This window comes from Hypoxylon fragiforme, assembly GCF_022984875.1.
Source record: "Hypoxylon fragiforme strain CBS 206.31 chromosome Unknown GGS25scaffold_4, whole genome shotgun sequence".
Classification (NCBI taxonomy): Eukaryota; Fungi; Ascomycota; class Sordariomycetes; order Xylariales; family Hypoxylaceae; genus Hypoxylon; species Hypoxylon fragiforme.
The window spans coordinates 2130050-2147712 of record NW_026054759.1 but is presented as its reverse complement, the minus strand read 5'-3'; the positions used below and the strand labels follow the sequence as shown (position 1 = coordinate 2147712).

Here is a 17663-nt window from a genome sequence, read left to right as displayed (position 1 = left end):
GTTGCCTCGGCTGCTGGAATCATCCAGATATGATCTCCTTCATCTCGTACCTGCTGCCTACTTACCATTTTGGAAGGTTCTTGTTTATCTATGCGTTTTGATACTAACTAGGTATGTAATCTACTCCAGCCGACAACGGAAACCTGGCTGAGGTGTAGTTCTGCATACTTTGGTTGTACACTATTTGTGATAGTAACTTTACCTCCTATGGGTTCCGCCTGAAGGCCCTTGTTGCCCCTCCATCGACTAGGAATATTGTCAAGGGTACGCCTGGGACTACGTGGGGGGTTACATAGAACAAAGACAGCTTACACATATATGTAGCTTCCATAGACTCCATAGCTCCGGGGAGATGCTAGAAACCCCCCGCAATAACGATGCTGTTCTGCGTCTTCTAGGTTCCGCCCCATGACACATAGGTAGCAAGAAAGACGCGAATGTTCCTGCTATTCACGAACCATTATATTGAAATAGGGAAGGGTACGTATTGACCACCCTCTATCCCATATACAGTATAAGTGTATAATATTCCATTGTTCTGTCTACAGAGTCTGGTCAGAGAATGGGGGCGGTAGCTCTCCTATCTACATGGAACTCTTTGGCTATTTGCTATTGTACCGTGACAAATAAATCTGATATTGAGAGATCATGATACTTTTCAAACTTCAGCTGCGAGATTCATCGAAAGTAGGTACATTCCAGCTGTCTTACTCCATCTTGAAATGGCTTATAATTACAGGTGCCTTCCTACTAACATCAGGCCTTCTCTTTACCCAGCTTCTCAAGGTACTGAGCGGCAACGTCCACCACCGCGCTTTCGAAGCTTTTCAGCTTCCTACCAAGCAACTTCTCCACATCACTGGATTTCGTGTCATACTCAACAGGCAACGTAGTCACCTTACCCCTCTTCAATGCACCCGAGGCAACAGCCTGGGGGAAAGCCTTTTCGACGGGATCGAATATCGTCCCATAATCAACCTTAGTTCCAATAGCAAAATCCATCGGATCCCCTGCCCTGGGTTCGAGGAACAGCACGCGCAAATGAAAGTCTGCCAAGTCATCCACGTGGACAAAGGTGCCGTGGATCGGGAAAGGCGGCTCTCCGCCAACCAGGCCCATCATAAGGAAGTTGTTCGAACTATTCTGCGTCGGCATCGTAGCGGCGTCGAGCGCCAGCTCGTTGCAGCCGAAAACATAGCCGGGAATCACGTGCGAAACAGTAAAATGGGGATTGTGCGTCTTCACGAAATCATCCGTGTTGTGCAGCTCGACAACCTTGCCCAGTATGTACCCCTCGAAGATATCCCCAAAGGTGGATGGGACAGGATTGGGCAATGGGGGACGCGTGGAAGCGGTGACAGCGGTAGGGGGTGGCGTCAGGCCCAGGTTTGCCACAATTGACGAGGTGATAATGACACGCTGCACGCTGGGTGTTTTGAGCGCGGAGGAGAGCAGGGCCGACGATATCTTCACCGTGGGCGTGAAGATTTGTGTTGTGGGATCATAGTTTGGCAGTGGCACCGGTGAGCCAGCGTGGATGATGTGTGTAACCCCTTGTTGGGCGGTATCAAAAGCGCCCTCAACAGTCAAGTCTGGAATGATGACGGGGGACAGAAGCAACCGACGAGAAGAAGTTAGAAATGAGTCGCTGCTTATTTTCTGTATGTGTTCTAACTATTTTCTTACACGATAATTTCCAATTTGAAGCGATCGCTTTCCAGCCTTAAATGTTAACTGAACTCTTCTTACTCTTCATGTGTAGTTTGGACGGAACACACACATGTATCGGGAAGAAAATCTCTATGATGATGATAAGTAAGCTGGTGGTTAACTTCTATCAAAGATACGATGCTGTATTGGCATGTCCAGAGCGTGAATGGAGAGTCCATGGTAGTTGGGTGACTAAACAAACGGATATGGACATGGTAGTTCGTCGCTTGTAAAGGAGAGTTTACACGAAAGACTGCCTTAAACGCTAACATACTGTTTCCTCTATACCTGTTTAGCTGACGTAGGCTATATAAGAAAGCCATAGTTAGGGCATACTCCACGGAGTAAATAAAGCCTTCTTAGGCTTACCCCTGTGTAGAGTGAACTGTTCTATTAACGGAGCCCCTTAATTGCTCCGTTTTAAAAACCGTAAACTTCCGGTAGTGTCCGTTTTGCAGCTGGGTCCATAACAATGTAGGTATCAATCACTCCTTCGCTACCTACTACTAGTAGTATAACTAAACAGAGGTAACAACTCATACCTACCTATGCAGTAATTAAATTATGATATTAATATCTAGTTATAACCTGCCAGAAATCTATTCCATTAATTTTTTTTCTTTTTTAAATCTTAACGCTTTTACGCTCTGGATAAGTTGGATTCGTGGACAAGCCCTTATTTAACGAAGTCACTCTGATTAACAGGGAGCCGTCACATGCTGGTACTCGTTCCTGAGCTGCTAGAGACTGCTATTTTTGGATCCCAAACCCTCTTACAGTTTTCCATGCCATGTAGGTGTTGTTTTGTTGCTCCATCTTAGTCTCCAAGACATTATACAAAGCCCCACCAACTGATGAGGAATCCGATACAGAACAATACATGATAAAAGTCCAGAAAGGTAAGTACAACCTACCTGGTGCCTATTCTTCAAGAAATAATGTCACCTAACTAGTTTCACTTACAGCCCACGATGCTAAAATATTTAGCCGTGTCACAGAGAGGCGGGGAACGTCATCTAGGTTACTAGATTGTTACCTACTCAAGAAGTCTTGCATCGTAGGTGGCGCGCCTCGCGTTGATGGCGTCGGCACGCCGTCTCTTCCGGCCCAAGAATGCTAGGGCCATCCTGTGTTCGACCCATGGAATTTATAAAGATCCTGGCCGGCGTGGGGCTTCACCGGTGATATGAGATTACCAATAGACAAGCCGGTCTAACTAGCGGGAAGCATGGCAATATGTTCTCATTTACGAATGAGTTCTAGTTCACATTCGCAGATGCCGTCGGTTACATTGTGATGATACTCCACGGCCCCGATTAGTATACGAAGATGTCGGGTCCGTAAGCAAGCTCCTCGCTTACTCTACAAGGACTAGCCCGGCCCAGTCTTGCGCCCCCGGAGTATTCTACAGTTCCGCGCGTCAGAAATACTAGTTAGTATTTCATGTGGTAGGACCCAATCCACCCGGTAGACCCCATCCGCCTATAAGATATAAAAAAAGCTTATAATGAAGGTTGTCATACACTACCTCTCGGCGATTATGCTGCAGAGTGATTACATATGTATAGGTTGCGTTCGTTGCAACGCTGCAGCGTGTTTCTCTCGCCTTCTGCCATTCGAACACTGCTGCCTGTGTGATCGTTCATGCACCTGGACCGGGGTGAAATGTCACGTCGATGGGAACCCAAGAGCTTCTCTGCTTATGCAGTGCGATGTTACATAGCAGATCCGCAGGTTTTACTGGCGCATGGCTAGCATCACAGCTTATATTGATATACTTGGCTGCAGACTTGTGTGACGCTGATTCATAAGCCCAATCGCCTGTGAAAGATTGGCGTGATAGGAGATGATAGTAGTGGAGGCGCTATTGAATGTGAAAGGAAATACCTAAGGGGAAGAGGTAGAAATCAAACCAAGACTCATCCGTAGAGTAGACCATGGATTAGTTAGGCTTTTATGAGAAAGAATGATGTCTCTACAGATGCCGACTACATGGGAAACTACTCTCGTAGTAATTACACTCTTAATCGTTGTTGCGATATCTCAGTCACTTCGAAAGCCAAAATCATTCAAGGTCCCAATCGTAGGTGGTGACATAAAAGACATAAACACACTCAAGGCTCGATATGTGAGAGAGGCCGACGTTATTCTTCGTGAGGGTTACGAAAAGGTTGGCGAATTTACTGAAATCCATTCGATCTAATGACAATGAGTGATCTAACTTATTTATTAGTTTAAAGATGCAATATTCCAAGTCATCACTCCGGATGGTCCCAGAGTCTTCCTCCCGCGGAGATTTGCACATGACCTGAAAGACTACAACCGCCATGAAGCGAGTGGGATGAAGGCTCTGTCTGATGTGAGCCCCTGACAAGCCCCTAGACCTCAATATTCGGAACTGACAGTGAGATTTCAAGCGTCATATTGGGCATTATACGACTATTGATCATGAAAGTGACATCATGCTAGGAGCCATCAAGATAGATCTCAGTCGAAATCTAGGGACATTCGTGGGAGATGTCGAGCACGAAGTTGCTTACTGTTTTGAGACTCAGTTTCCAGCATGCGATAGTATGATGACGCACGTTCTCATGATGAAGCAACCACTGATACTAATATATCTATAGATTGGACCCCAATTGACCTCCACGACAAACTTCTGCGTGTAGTAGCTCAAGCCTCAGCTCGCATTTTCGTCGGCTATCCCATGTGCCGAAATGAGGAATGGCTGGATTGCAGCACGAAATTTGCACTTGATGTCATGACCGGAGGAGAGAAACTAAAGCAGTGGCATCCCTACCTGCGGCCCATTGCTCAGTATTTCGTTCCCGAAATGAGACGTATTCGCGGAGACCATCAACATGCTCTGGAGTTGCTGTTACCAGAACTTGACAGAAGACTAGCAGACTGTGGCAATGGTAAATCCTCTGCTCATAATGATATGATTCAGTGGATGCAAGACCGCGCAGGGAAGATGGGGGATAAATCTTTCGACAATAAGGAGTTGGCCAACTTGCAGATGCTTACAGCGACGGCAGCAATACATACTACTCGGCTTGCCATCATTCACACCTTATACGATCTTGCGGCAAGGCCGGAGTATGTAAAGCCACTGCGAGACGAGATAATGGAGGTAACCAGGGATAGTAAAGGGATCCTACAGAAACAACACCTTACCCAGATGAGGATGCTAGATAGCTTCATGAAGGAATCTCAGAGACATAGCCCTTCTTCAGTCGGTAAGGCCATTGCTACCAAAATCTCCATCCAAGATAGGGATATGTGGCTGACGCATCACACAGCAACCTTCCAACGGAAGGCCATGATCCCCATAACCCTCTCCAACGGCTTCCACATACCCGCAGGCACAATCGTACAATGCAACACCAACATCCTCGACGAATCACCCCCCGACTGGGGCGACCCGCACGCCTTCGACGGGTTCCGCTTCTACAAGCTGCGCAACAGGTCACCCGAGGATATCAACCGGTTCCAGTTCGCGAGCCCGACCTACGACAGCATGCAGTTTGGGTTTGGGCGCGACGCGTGTCCGGGCCGTTTCTTCGCCAGCAACCAGATCAAGATCATCCTCGCCTACATCCTCTCGCACTACGATATCAAGTTCGAGGATGGGGTCGTTGGTCGGCCGAAGAATATTATGTTCGAGGTTAATGTATCGGCTGACCCGACGAAGATGGTGCTGTTTAAGAGGATGAGGTGATGAGATGGGGAGTCGGTTGATCAAGTCAATCTGTCTATCGGGAAGTTTTGGTGTAGACTATTTACCTATGGTTAGCATATTTCAAAAGCCACATTGATATACTATCAGAGTAATGATATCCTGCCACACTCTGATTAGTGCCAAGTAGATGTTGCTCGTATACATATGCGCTACGTATGCGCCGTGACGGCATGAGGGTCCCTGTTCGGCGACGAGTCCAGCAGCAACGGAAGAATGGTAGGATCTTCCATTGGGAGATCTAGATCATATAGGTAGTAGACATGTCGCTATTCGTGAATGTTTCTAGCTGTAATGGACGGAGCCCAACGCCTCCCAATGATTGGAGCAGAGAAATGTACCTGAGATTGATCATAAGTATAACGACTGTTTCGCTCCGATTAGGAGAGGCGACATACCTACTAGGCACTCCTCTACCAAGATGAAAGAGCTAGTCTCTGTGAGCAAAATATTGACTAGGCTCCATCAAGTTACATGTAACTCGGCGATGCGTCATAAGACACGCTCTGTTCTATTCTTGAGTAGATCTAAGCAAAGGCACGGCGCAGTTTTGGAACTTATATAGTAGATCTCCACACTTTTAGACTATATCAGGATTAAGGGGTCTTCAAGTCATAGTCTACCCGTACTAGATCCTTCGTCGAAGTGGTATATAAGTAGTCCTGACCGTCCGGTTGGAAGGGTAACGAGCAGGTAGTGAGTCTTTCAGTTTACCAACCTTGTTCAACCACACCAAGATACTACTTCGAAAATGGGCCAGAAATTAATCCCGACACTCCATAACCTGGACCACTCCGCGGCGTTCCGCTGCCTCTGGGCTCTGGAAGAGCTCAAAGAAGAGCGAGGCATCAAATACCACCTCAGGAACTACCCACGCCAAACGGGCCGGGCGCCGCCCGAGCTCCAAGAGCTATTCCCCCTCGGCCGATCGCCCATCCTAACGCTCGAGACAACGGCGGAGGACGAACCCCCACCAACACTGCAAATCAAGCCCGGTGTTCTCACCGAGGCCCTGCTGATCCTGCGCTTCCTCAGCGACGAGTACGGCGCCGGGCTCTGGAATCCGGATAATGAAGTCGACATGAAGCGCAACGCGTACTTCGAGTCCTTCGCGATGATGAGCCTGCTCCCGCATCTCCAAGTGCCCATCGTCATCGAGCTGGTCCAGCTGGCGACGCCACAGGAACAGCAGGGGGGCCCGTTTCTGCCGACTCTTCTGTCGATGTGGAAGCAGACGTTCGCGCCCATGTTCCAGCTCCTGGAAGATGCGCTCGGCGAGGAGAAGCCGTGGTTTGCGGGGGGCAGGTTCGGGACGGCGGATTTCAATGTTTGCTGGTGCGTTGATCTCGCGGCGCAGAGAGAATACATCGATGCAGATGCTTACCCGAAGGTCGTCGCGTGGCATGAGCGGTGCAAGGCAAGAAATGGATATAAGAGGGCGCTGGAAAAGGGGGGCGGGTATGACTTGAAGTACTTTGGGGCGGCATCTTAATCGCCTGTACCGCTGAGACTACGACCTAGGGGTCTTAGTCTTATAGGTTGGAAGAGTTCGTAGACGAAGGAAATGAGCATTTGTTTCCAATTGCTCAGCGATTGAGATGATAGCGAGAACTTGCCAGGTATGCATAGTTAATCTATTCAGAGTCTTTATATGTTGGCTGTGACGCCTCCACGAACATGCGCATCCCCGGTGATGCGTAGATCAGGTGCAGGTTCCAGAGAATCGAATGAATGAAACAGGCATTCCAGCGCGTCCTGCGTCACGCGCTCTTCTCTTGCCATGCTCACTTCCATACCCACCCTTCCTGGCGCCGTAAGCTTACAACAGGGCATCTAGAAACACCAATTCATTAACCCATGTGGCCATGAGGCCACAGCTAAAACCTAGAGGGGTTTCAAACATCTCCCACTTGCCATCAACACATTAGGTCTTGCGATCTGAGAGATGGGCGAGGTGGTAATTGGGCGAGCTTGCATGAACCCGCACAACCACATTTTGGAACTAGGTACTTGTTTTATTGTTGGGAACGTTACGTGAATGAAAGGTTATGAGTCTAGTAGATCTTCGTAAGTAAATGAGTATAATAGATGTAGGTGAAAGTGATTCTACCGAAGAAGAATACATAAGCCTCTCTCTTGCTTGGCTAGATGCCGGGTAAATAGGACAAGGTCGATAGAGTAAGGTGCATTTCTAGTACATACTTGATAGATAGTACGGTTTACTTGTGACTCCGTACCTAAGTAATAGTCAGACCGTTGGTTGTGAGGGAATTCACGGTCCGTTCCTAGACTATGACAAGTTTCTCGGTGACTAAAAACAGTCATTGCTTGCCTGCTGTTGAAACGTCTACCCGGTCACTATAAAAGCTGCCAGATATACTAGAGACAGACAATGAGAGACCATTTATTCACCTTTCGGTATACATAGCGATAACTACCTAACCTAGGTGTAGGGTGGATCATGGAGCCTTAAGGCCCAGTGGAAACCTGCCCAATCGGGTAATTCGAGGTATTTCTGATTGGCTGTGTCGCGGTACCCCCTGTAACCGAACTCCCAAGGGGTCGGGTCATTAACTTCAAGGTTGCTCTGAAATTCGGATGTATAGTCCCGATACTCACGATATCCCCAAGATGGGATTTTGACAATCAGTAGAGTATTAGAGTTAGTGTAGGTAGGTTCTACACCGTTTATCGATGCTTATGACAAGTGGAACAAGGCTGGGTTTCAGATCAAGGTAACGACAGACTAACTCGTACGGAAATAAATATTTTCGTCAAAATGTGCTGACTTCATATCTCATCTTTAGAATGGCGGTGCCTTTAAGCTAGTTTCAGCACTTCCCGATACCTGTACGTTGCTTCAAGACCCATTTTACCTTCATTAGCGGATGTTACTAACAGTATTGCTGGCAAGACACGGACTTCATCGCCTCTGGCGGACCTGAAGGATACTCATGGAATGTGATCCGCTCCGAAGCCGACATGCTACTCTTCGAACACGCTAGCACCTGTGGTGCCAAGACCTTCGATGAGGTTAAAGTCACCGGCATCGAGTCCCAACCCCACATAGACACGGATGCTGCTTCGAAGTTCGACGGACCCAACCCCGGACGTCCTGTTGCGGCAACCTGGAAAGCGAAAGATGATACCTCGGGAATCATCGCCTTTGACTACTTAGTCGACGCTAGTGGAAGTAAGGGAATTATCAGTACCAAGTACTTGAAGAACCGCAAGTTCAACCAGGGACACAAGAATGTCGCTAGCTGGGGATACTGGAAAGGAGCTGGTGTTTACGGTGTCGGTACTTACAAGGAGTCGATGCCGATACCAAACGCGAGCTAACCCAGACAGAATATCCAACACGGTCGAATTCTGCTTCCAATCCTATACCGACATTGACCCTGAGAAGAGAAATCTGTTAATCAAGAAGCTCAGGGCTCTCGGAATCGAGGACAAAGTAGCTGGCCAGATGAGCGTCCAAGTCATCGAAGAAATTGAAAAGGATCTCACACCGGAAGAATCGGCTATCTTGGATATACTCCGTGGAAGACGGATGATTCAAGGCGAGGATGCGGTAAACCTGCAAAACTTCACACTCGACTCTATCGATGGACTAGCCCCGAATTTGGAACAAGGAAAACTCGGTTTCGTCAAAGCGAAGCCGGTTGGCATCGTCAAGGCCCAGCACGTTTCTCTCGCATACCACATAAAGGGAACCCGTCCTGATATGCGAACTCAGAGAGGCGAGCCAGCTGCTCGGACTTAACTACGACGAGAGGAGGACATCTACTGGTATTTAGGTACTGTATATGCGAGGAGAAGTCTACATATGAACATTGCGACGAAGGTCGTAATCAATTCGACCACTTGTTACCTGCCCAGGTGCCTAAATTATGTATGTAGTAATGAACATCACACATTTCCAACTGAGATTTACTATTTAGAAGTTTCCAAGCACTATGTTAGTTCGATTCTATCAAGAGAAACCCGCAACAACCTACCTCGGCAATTAGCAGCAATGCCGAAAAACACTAGCAAGGTCACATCAAGCTATATACGCAAGTAATTCCCGATTCGACAAGATGGCGGGGAAGGACTAGGTAGGTAGTATTTGGTTTCTGCACATTGCTTGGTAGGTTAGCTACCAGACACTACATACCATCTTTAACGTTGAAGTGAGGTGTAGGTACCTAAGTAGTATTTACGTAAACACCAAGCCAGGTGAGAAGTAGACATACTAGGTAGGTAAGTATATATATATATCAACTCAATTAGGTAGGTACTAGGTATCTAGTAGCCATACCAATTACACCCCATATCCAAGCCCAATAAATCGAACTTCAGGAGCTCAGCAACCCCCCCCCCCCCAAACGTCTACACCATGGGAAACCTCAGCGCCAAAACCCTACCCATCGTAGACTGGGCATCCGCATCCGACATCCCGGACCTGATCGCAGTGTGGTGGGACTCGTTCAACGACGACTTCATCCGGCGCATCTACCCGCAGACGCCCGACGGCAGGCAGTGGCTCGAACGCGCCTTCGCGAAGAACCTTGCCCCGCGCACCGATCCCGACATCCCCGCCACGGAAGTCATTATCGTGCGCGACCCGGATACTGGTGCGTACTCCCCCCCTCCCCCCTTACTACCCATGTCTGCACCTGAAAGGGGAAAAGAAGAAGTATATCCTTAGGTAGGTGCTTAATGCTTAATGCTCTATGATACTCATACATTCCATGGCTCAAAGGCCTCCCCGCCGCAGTAGCCGTATACCGCATCATCCCCGAAGGCAGCGACGCAGCGCGGCGGTCATGGCGCGCGCGGTGGCCCGCCCTTGGCGATCTGCCGGATATTCGGGAGGACGTATGGACGGAGTTCTACGACCCGATGGAGAAGACGCAGGCGTATCTGTTGGGGAGTCGTGGGCACGTTTGTAGGTCTTTTCATTTCATTTTATTTTATTTATTTTGAATTGCCTCGGCATCTATATCTGTACCTAAATAGTTTGCTACTTTAAATCATCAAGAGCGGCTGGTTTATTAGGTATTTTTCGCTGCAATGTGCAAGACGGGCAGGAACATGGGCACTTGAACTAATGGAATTTTGTGTAGATCTCGAAGCCCTAGGCACGATGGCGCAGCACCGGAAAAAGGGATACGGAACAGCGCTTGTCCAGTATGGCAATGATTTGGCAGACAAGTTGGGCGTGGAGTGCTACTTAGATGCGAGCGATATGGGAAGGCCGGTGTACGAAGCGAATGGGTACGTGGTCCAGGATACGTCTGCGGTGGTGGAGAAGCGGGCTGGTGTGTCGATGGTGCGGCCGAGGACACGGAAAGACTGACGGATACCCTTGACAAGGAATCAATAGCGAGTTTATATGAGAGGTACCAAACGTCGCTGTATGAAGCTTTAAGCCCCATGTCAGCAGATAATATTGAATGATATGACCAAATCGTGCCTTCACACCGAAAGGGTCATGTCTAGCTAATGTAAGAACATCAACCTATTCGTGATTCACATATTACTCATTCATAAGAAAACATGAGTCAATTGAGACAGACAGAAAACAATAACAAACTACCTTCTCTACACATATACCCACCTACATATATCATATATCTACCTAGTACCTCTATAGTGACACTTCTCCTAACATTAAACCAACTCATCACATCCCTCTTCATCTTCCTCTTACCCAACTTACAAGATCCCCAGATACCCATGTGTACCACCGTACCCTATCGAAGATACCTAGAAGAGATGAAACGCTTCCGCAAGGCAATGGCGTTTCTCCACTCCCCCATCTCTATATCCATGCCATCCGATCAGCGCCTTCAAGCCACCCCAGCGTCGACGGCGTTCTCCCAGGCCTCTTCGTCTCTATCCGGGGCAGAAAAGGAATTTCCGAAAGCTCAAACGAACTCTATTGCCATTCCCGGATCGATAGCTAATCCAAACTAAGAACGGGGCGTAGCTAGATGAGATTGATGGGATTAAGTTGTGGTGGCTGTCGCATATTGGGGGAAGGGGCATGCACCCCAGGTTTGCGAGCGGGATGCAGATATCGGGGAGGTGTGCTCTTGGGCCATGTGGGCCAAGGGGGGTTAGTGGCGAGGGACCCTAGGTACCTAGTAGGTGTTGAGGAAAAAGTGGAGGGGGAAATAGGGGGGAAGGGGAGAGAGAGGGGGGTTCGCTGTCTACTCAGTAATACCTATCTACCTAGGTAGATAGTTGATGAATCACTTATTAGACGAAAACCATTCGTGATAACTGTAGTGTGCGAACGTTGCATTGTCTTTATCAATATTTCATATTGCAAATGGCCTTAAAACAGTACGCAAGTAGGTATATGGGATCTGTCAACTGGAGAGGCGATCCTGAGCTTATATGTAGCTCACACTAATGTACAATTGTCTAGGTATCATGCAGCCCTTCCTCTGTTTCCGCGCCCTCGCCCCCTAGAACTGGTACTAGGCCCTGATTCTACGCTATTATTGTGGCTACTAGGACCTACGTTGCTGTTGTTGGGATTGATGTTGGTTCTCTTTGATTTGTTGTTGCGGTTGCCCCTTCGCCCGCTGGCATTTGACTCTCTCTTCTTTTCTTTTCCTTCTTCACGGGCGGTTCGCCTCGCCTCCTCATCTTGTAAACGTCGGCTCTCTTGATCCCACCACTCTTGGAATGCTTGTTCTTGTTGAATTTCCTGCAAACTACGTTTAGCGACTGCTTCGCGGACAACCTCCTGTTCCCGCCGCTGCTCTCCTATTATATCGGCTAGCGCGATACCTATTTCTTGCTCCGGCTTGGGCGCTCTCTTGATGTAGGACTTTGAATATGGACCGACTGGTTGTTGCTTGGGTTGAACAGCGCTCGTAGAAGTTTGTGGACCACTGTTGTTTCTCTGGCCGGAGAACCTTGTATCTGGTGAAGCTGTGCGTCGCGGTACAGATCTGGCGGACGAGGCCTCTGCAGCAAGAAGCGGTTTTGGTTTTGGGACTGCTCCTGACGGTGCCCCCGACAATGCGGTCGAGGATTCAAACACATCTATCGGAGATGCCTTCGAAGCAGGGGGGACCTTTTGCCAAGGCGACTCCTTCTTCTCCTCGACCTTTGTCCACGGCGATTGTGACTGTCGAGATCTAGGTTCTTGTCGAGTTGCTTGTTCTGCTTGCTGCTGTTGGAGTTGTCTCTTTCTCTCCTTCTGAGATATCTTCTGTGGCAGAGATTTGTTGGCGGTGTCCCTTTTCTCGGCCGCCAATCCCGCAGAAAGAGCTGATTGGGCAGGTCGCGATTCCTCTAGAACTTCACGCAGGTCTAAACGCTCAGTTGGGAGTGCTGAAGAACCCCAGGGATTGCCACCCGATCCCGATTGGTCTGTGATAAGAGGGATGTCAGATGCTTTCCCAGGTCTAAGACCTGACGATGACAGCATCGTCGGAGGAGTAGCAACTAGTGCAGATGTGTCTTCAACAGCCTTGCCTTTGCCTTCTCGCCAAGAGGCACCATATGCTAGTACTTGGTACGAATCGCTCTTCCCTTTAGGCTTCGATAATTGAGGACTTGGTGAAATGGAACGTGCAGCACCAGGCGATCCATCTTCGTCCATAGCAAAGATCAGATCCGCTTGAGAATCCCTTGGTCGGAGTTCTGGTGTGAAAGGTTCGTTATGAGCTGCTTTCGATTTCCCCCTGGTTCTATCCGGCATAGGTGAGAAACCAGTAGAGTCGTCCAAGCTCCCAATACGGGCCTTGAACGAGGATGACAATTTTTTCTCATCATCTCTTTGACTGAGGTTAAATGCTATTTCCTTCACTCGTCTCTGCCTTTCCTCAAGAATATCTTCTGCTAACCCTGGGTTACGTTCATGAAGAAGTAGGTCGGCTCTCCCGCTTCGCGCAAACGGGCATCTAGCTAGCTGATTATCTCTGACAACTTCATCGAGCTCGATCAAGAGGTCATCATCAAGATCGTCAAGGAGGCTGCCCAAATATTAGCGATATGTTCTCTCCAATGATATTGTCGAATGTCAGAGAGTATATATGATAGGAACCGACTAGCTAAGCCTCCAATTTGAATCGGACACGATTCGACTCGCGTGGCGAGCAAAAGCAGAAACCAAAAGGAAGTTATTTCAAGTAAAGTAACCAGATGTACTCACTGGTTTTCGAGCATCAACTCCATCTGCAGACAGATATACTCTAACCCCTTATCTTTGAACTCGGTCACGGAACAGGGGCTTATGACATTAAGCAGCGTCGATATATTTCGAGTAGTCACTTTGACTGCTTAGCTATTGGATAGAAGAATCTCTCGACTGGGCAGACTTACCGAAGCGGCCGATGACCTTTTGGCAAACTTGCGATAGACGATCCAGCATGAGCTCATTAGCGATGCTCATGACATCTAAGACCAACTCGGAAAACTCGTCAATATTCTCGGCGGCAACATCGTCAAAGAGTTCTTCACCAACGTCCGCATATAGGTATTGAAGAACATAATGGAATGATTCTGGGTCCATATGTTTCATATCAATATTGATGCGATCAGAATCATTTAGTGCTGCCCGACGGCTCTCTAACCACATTCCACGCGAGCGACCGTGGAAGAGGCCTTGGAACCATGGGCATCTTTGACAGACCATAGCACTATGGATGATAACCTCGTCGCCATCCAATTCTAGAAGAGTATCCCCGTCCTCAAAAAAAGTCGGGTCCTCAATTGCTTTCTTAAAGTCCTTATTCATGGAGCGTGGTGGTGAAGTCTGGATTCTAACGGCAGCCTCGAGGTCAGCCATACCTAGGTTAGCTGCCAATTTCATGAGCTCGGCGCGAATCTGACGATATCTAAATGCCAGCGGCTTTGATTGTCGTGTAAAGTTCCAGGCTGGGACGAGTGTGTCGCAGTACAGGTAGGCGACAAAATTCATAAGAGTGATCAAATCAACGCTACCTGCGAGCTCTACAGTGGTAAGATCATTATGCTGGCTGATCTTCAAGATGTCTTCAATTTCGTAAGTACCGGTTTCTCTGAAATGCTGTAGCCCGGTCCGGAGCAGTGGACTTCTAGCAGACAAAAGCCAAGAGTGCACGGGAATTGCTAGGTGCGGGTAGGCGGCCGCACGAACAACCATGCCAAGACTGTCGTGCTGAAAATGCCACTTTTGAAGATGTGCCTGTAGATCCTCCTCGAGATCAGTTGATGTTAACACCTCATAGGCTAACGTATCTACCCGACCCTGTAGCACAGTAGAATCATGGAATTTCCACGTGTCTTTATTTTCTCGTGTCTTCGAGTTCATGGCCTGAAATCCGGAAAGGGGAAATAAAGAAGCCATGTCTTGCCACAGGGCGGGTTTATCTATCTCGATTTGTTCTCGAGTCACATCGCAATCCTTTCGTATCGCAGCGTACGCACCAGATGCGGAGCTTCTAACAGCGACTATGTCCGTGATATATGAAACACGTTGAAATTTGAAATCCTTACGCTTGGTGCCCGCCGGTGCGAAAGCCTTGGTGTCTTTAGCCTTTGTTCGCTTTACTCGACGCCAGACTGCCCCTGATTGGGTTGAAAGCATCACCGAGCCATTCTCTCCAACAGTCACAGATTTCACTCCATCCTTCTTTGAACTCCAGATGCATTGAGGTACTGTTACAGCATCCTTAATCTTAGACGGGTTAGTTGTAGAAGTGGCAGGTTGGTTCCCGTCGGGGGAGTGATTGACCACCATCGTGAAGAGGTCGCCGTTGCCCGTAACAGCTGCTATGGTTTCTCCACTGGACGTGATATGGTAAATTTCACGGCGGCCAGCATCGTATCGAGAGGACATTGAGAGTTGTACCGAGCGTTGTAGTGGTGAGCTAGTAAATGGGTCATAAGTAGGAAACTTGATCATGTTATAACCGTAACTTGTGAAAACACAAACTGCATGGTCTTCAAATAGACATGAAGTCGCTTTTTCAATAGCAGACACCATAACAATTGAAGAATGGCTTGAGAGTAGTGTTGCGGCAACTTTTCGGGGAATCGTCTGAACTTCAAGAGACCGAGAATCCGCATCCATCAAGGCAAGTTGGCCGACGTTCTTCCCCCAGCAGAACAGGGAAGACCCTGTGTGTGCCACGGAATGAATGGCAGAGGCAGCTGCTCCTAATATTATTTCCTTCTTCAACGGACCAAATACTTGTCGTGGTGTTGTGCTCATTGGTTCCTCATCAGGTCGAGCTGGAGGTGGGAGTGTGAACCCAAGCTGCGAGTAGATATTTGAACCCCACGTCCAAAGTTCTCCGGTACTAGTTACAGCCATTGAATGATTCTGGCCAAGAGAGACTTGGATAACCTTCTTATCAGATAATCCACCCTGAACAGGCATGAAGTTGAATCGAGTGTTCTCGTCGCCGAGACCTAGACGACCGCCACGCCCAATTCCGCAAACATATAAATTAGATATCGGGTCAGTTGTAAGGATGGCGCTATGCAGCTTGGAGAGCACAACGTCCTGGATCATCAGAGGGCGGTTTTGGACCAAAGTGGGGACTTCTGACGAATCGCCAGACGTGGAATCTCCTAAACTTGAAGGCCGATTTCTCTCCTCTAAATATTGGTTGCAGAAATATTGGATGAGGTTATCGGGCCGCTTCAAGTGAATGCGTTCGGGGTATTGTCTATCGTCTTCATCACCAAGCCCAAGAGTGAGGTTGTTATTGCTGCCGAACGTAAAGACCTCCCCACCCAGGCCAGAGGATCTGCCATGGTGCCTGAATGACACATTAGTGACTTACTTTCATCTAAGTGGCATGTGGCTAACCTAACGTCTTCACCACCTGGGCCCTCATCCATGTCCGATCCATCATCCCCTGAGCTCGAACGGTCTTCGGAGGCCTTCAAACTTCGTAGCGCGATAGTAGCATTATAAACGTCAAACGGACTATTTCCCTCATGATCCTTCGTCTTAATCAGCTGTCCCACCTTGGTGATGATAACACCACCGACCGAATCAGTCAGATCTTTACGTTCCTTCTCAAGAAGCAATCGAGCGATCGAGATGTTTCCATTATACAACGCCCTATGCAATGGGTTCCATCCACTTTCATGGTCTTGAACATATATATCAATGGCGGGATGGTCAAGGAGGGCCTCAACGAAGGAGACAGCATTCGAGGAGGTGGATGAGGCGGCTCGGAGGAGAATGGTTAAACCAGAGTGATCACGGCTATTGATCTCACTTTTCCCAATATTTCCTCCTCCATTCTTGGTCGTGACATTGGCAGGGCCAAACGCAGATGCCTTGCGCGATTTGGTGGTAGCGCGTGGAGAAGTTCCCAATGCGCCGGGGCTCCCTACTCCGGTAACGTGGGTCTTGGATGGGTTCTGGGAATAACTGGCCGGTGCCAGCAGCCGACGAAACTTGTCGACATCATTATCCCAGTAATATTTCCAAAGTAGATAACTCATGTGTATGCGATGGGGCGTCGTTCAAAGCACTTCAAACTGCACCTCGCTGTGAATCTCGAAGGATCACGGCCTGTTTAAAGGTGCGATAAAGAAGCGCTTTGACGTGACAAGAAGTCAGGGGAGTTTTCCCACTGTGGTGGAACTTCAAAATGCTTTAGGGTATGGCAGTTGGCGCGTCTAGCCAAGTCTTGGAGGGGTGGTGTCGATGTGGAAGACTAGGTATCTAGGGAGGCAGATATAAAGGGGCGAATGCGGTGATCGGCGTCGAGTAAGTATCGAGCGATAAGTGAGATGCTATATAGATAAATGAAGATATATTTATTGAATTGCGCTTCGGATACGTAGATGATAGATTTTGGGATTGGAATGATGGGCCGCTGTTTGTTCAGTTACCGTTGCCCACAAGGCGAAAATGATGACGCTCGATCGATCTATAGTAGTGTCGCGAATTAGTTATCTAATAACTGTAGCAGTCGAATATTTTATCAAGTGTCGCGTAAGTAACCTTGTAAGTCAATCTCGATCAAATATTGCAATAATTATCAGAAACTCAGTGTGGGTGAGGTGAGTACGTGTTTGTCAAATAATATTTGGAGGAATAGAAAAGGATAAGTCACCTGCATGTGGATTATTAGATGTGTTCGAAATGGTAAAGAAGGTGCGTATCCGCGGTTTCTATCATGTGTGCCTTCGAAACCCCGCGACGCTAAATTCCAGGTACTACAATAAATTCCGGGTCGTTGAGGGCATCTTTTTAACC

At 48.2% G+C, this 17663-nt stretch overlaps 5 protein-coding genes across 5 annotated transcripts; 3 read left to right on the top strand and 2 right to left on the bottom strand.

Moving 5' to 3' along the window:
* Positions 1–756: 756 nt before the first annotated feature.
* GGS25DRAFT_520695 (putative cinnamoyl-CoA reductase) lies at positions 757–2836 on the bottom strand (the record flags this gene model as incomplete). Its single annotated transcript, XM_049263922.1, has 2 exons — positions 757–1651; positions 2751–2836. 2 exons carry the CDS (start codon positions 2834–2836, stop codon positions 757–759), a joined length of 981 nt encoding a protein of 326 aa, XP_049117864.1.
* An 855-nt stretch (positions 2837–3691) lies between these two features.
* GGS25DRAFT_530889 (putative cytochrome P450) lies at positions 3692–5431 on the top strand (the record flags this gene model as incomplete). The annotated part of the gene is made up of 5 exons (XM_049265434.1): positions 3692–3880; positions 3944–4069; positions 4128–4281; positions 4338–4949; positions 5013–5431. The coding sequence occupies 5 exons, from the start codon at positions 3692–3694 to the stop codon at positions 5429–5431; spliced, it is 1500 nt and encodes a 499-aa protein (XP_049117863.1).
* A 769-nt stretch (positions 5432–6200) lies between these two features.
* Positions 6201–9215, top strand: GGS25DRAFT_520693 (uncharacterized protein; the record flags this gene model as incomplete). Its single annotated transcript, XM_049263921.1, has 5 exons — positions 6201–6907; positions 7190–7262; positions 8257–8299; positions 8364–8763; positions 8801–9215. The coding sequence occupies 5 exons, from the start codon at positions 6201–6203 to the stop codon at positions 9213–9215; spliced, it is 1638 nt and encodes a 545-aa protein (XP_049117862.1).
* A 396-nt stretch (positions 9216–9611) lies between these two features.
* On the top strand, positions 9612–10953 carry GGS25DRAFT_486648 (uncharacterized protein). Its single transcript, XM_049260650.1, has 3 exons — positions 9612–10068; positions 10197–10382; positions 10561–10953. The coding sequence occupies exons 1-3, from the start codon at positions 9831–9833 to the stop codon at positions 10791–10793; spliced, it is 657 nt and encodes a 218-aa protein (XP_049117861.1). The 5' UTR covers positions 9612–9830; the 3' UTR covers positions 10794–10953.
* Positions 10954–11728: 775 nt separating this feature from the next.
* On the bottom strand, positions 11729–17517 carry GGS25DRAFT_486647 (uncharacterized protein). The gene is made up of 4 exons (XM_049260649.1): positions 16257–17517; positions 13781–16206; positions 13611–13728; positions 11729–13431 (listed from the first exon to the last, which is right to left on the bottom strand). Exons 1-4 carry the CDS (start codon positions 16901–16903, stop codon positions 11874–11876), a joined length of 4749 nt encoding a protein of 1582 aa, XP_049117860.1. The 5' UTR covers positions 16904–17517; the 3' UTR covers positions 11729–11873.
* Between the last annotated feature and the right edge of the window lie 146 nt (positions 17518–17663).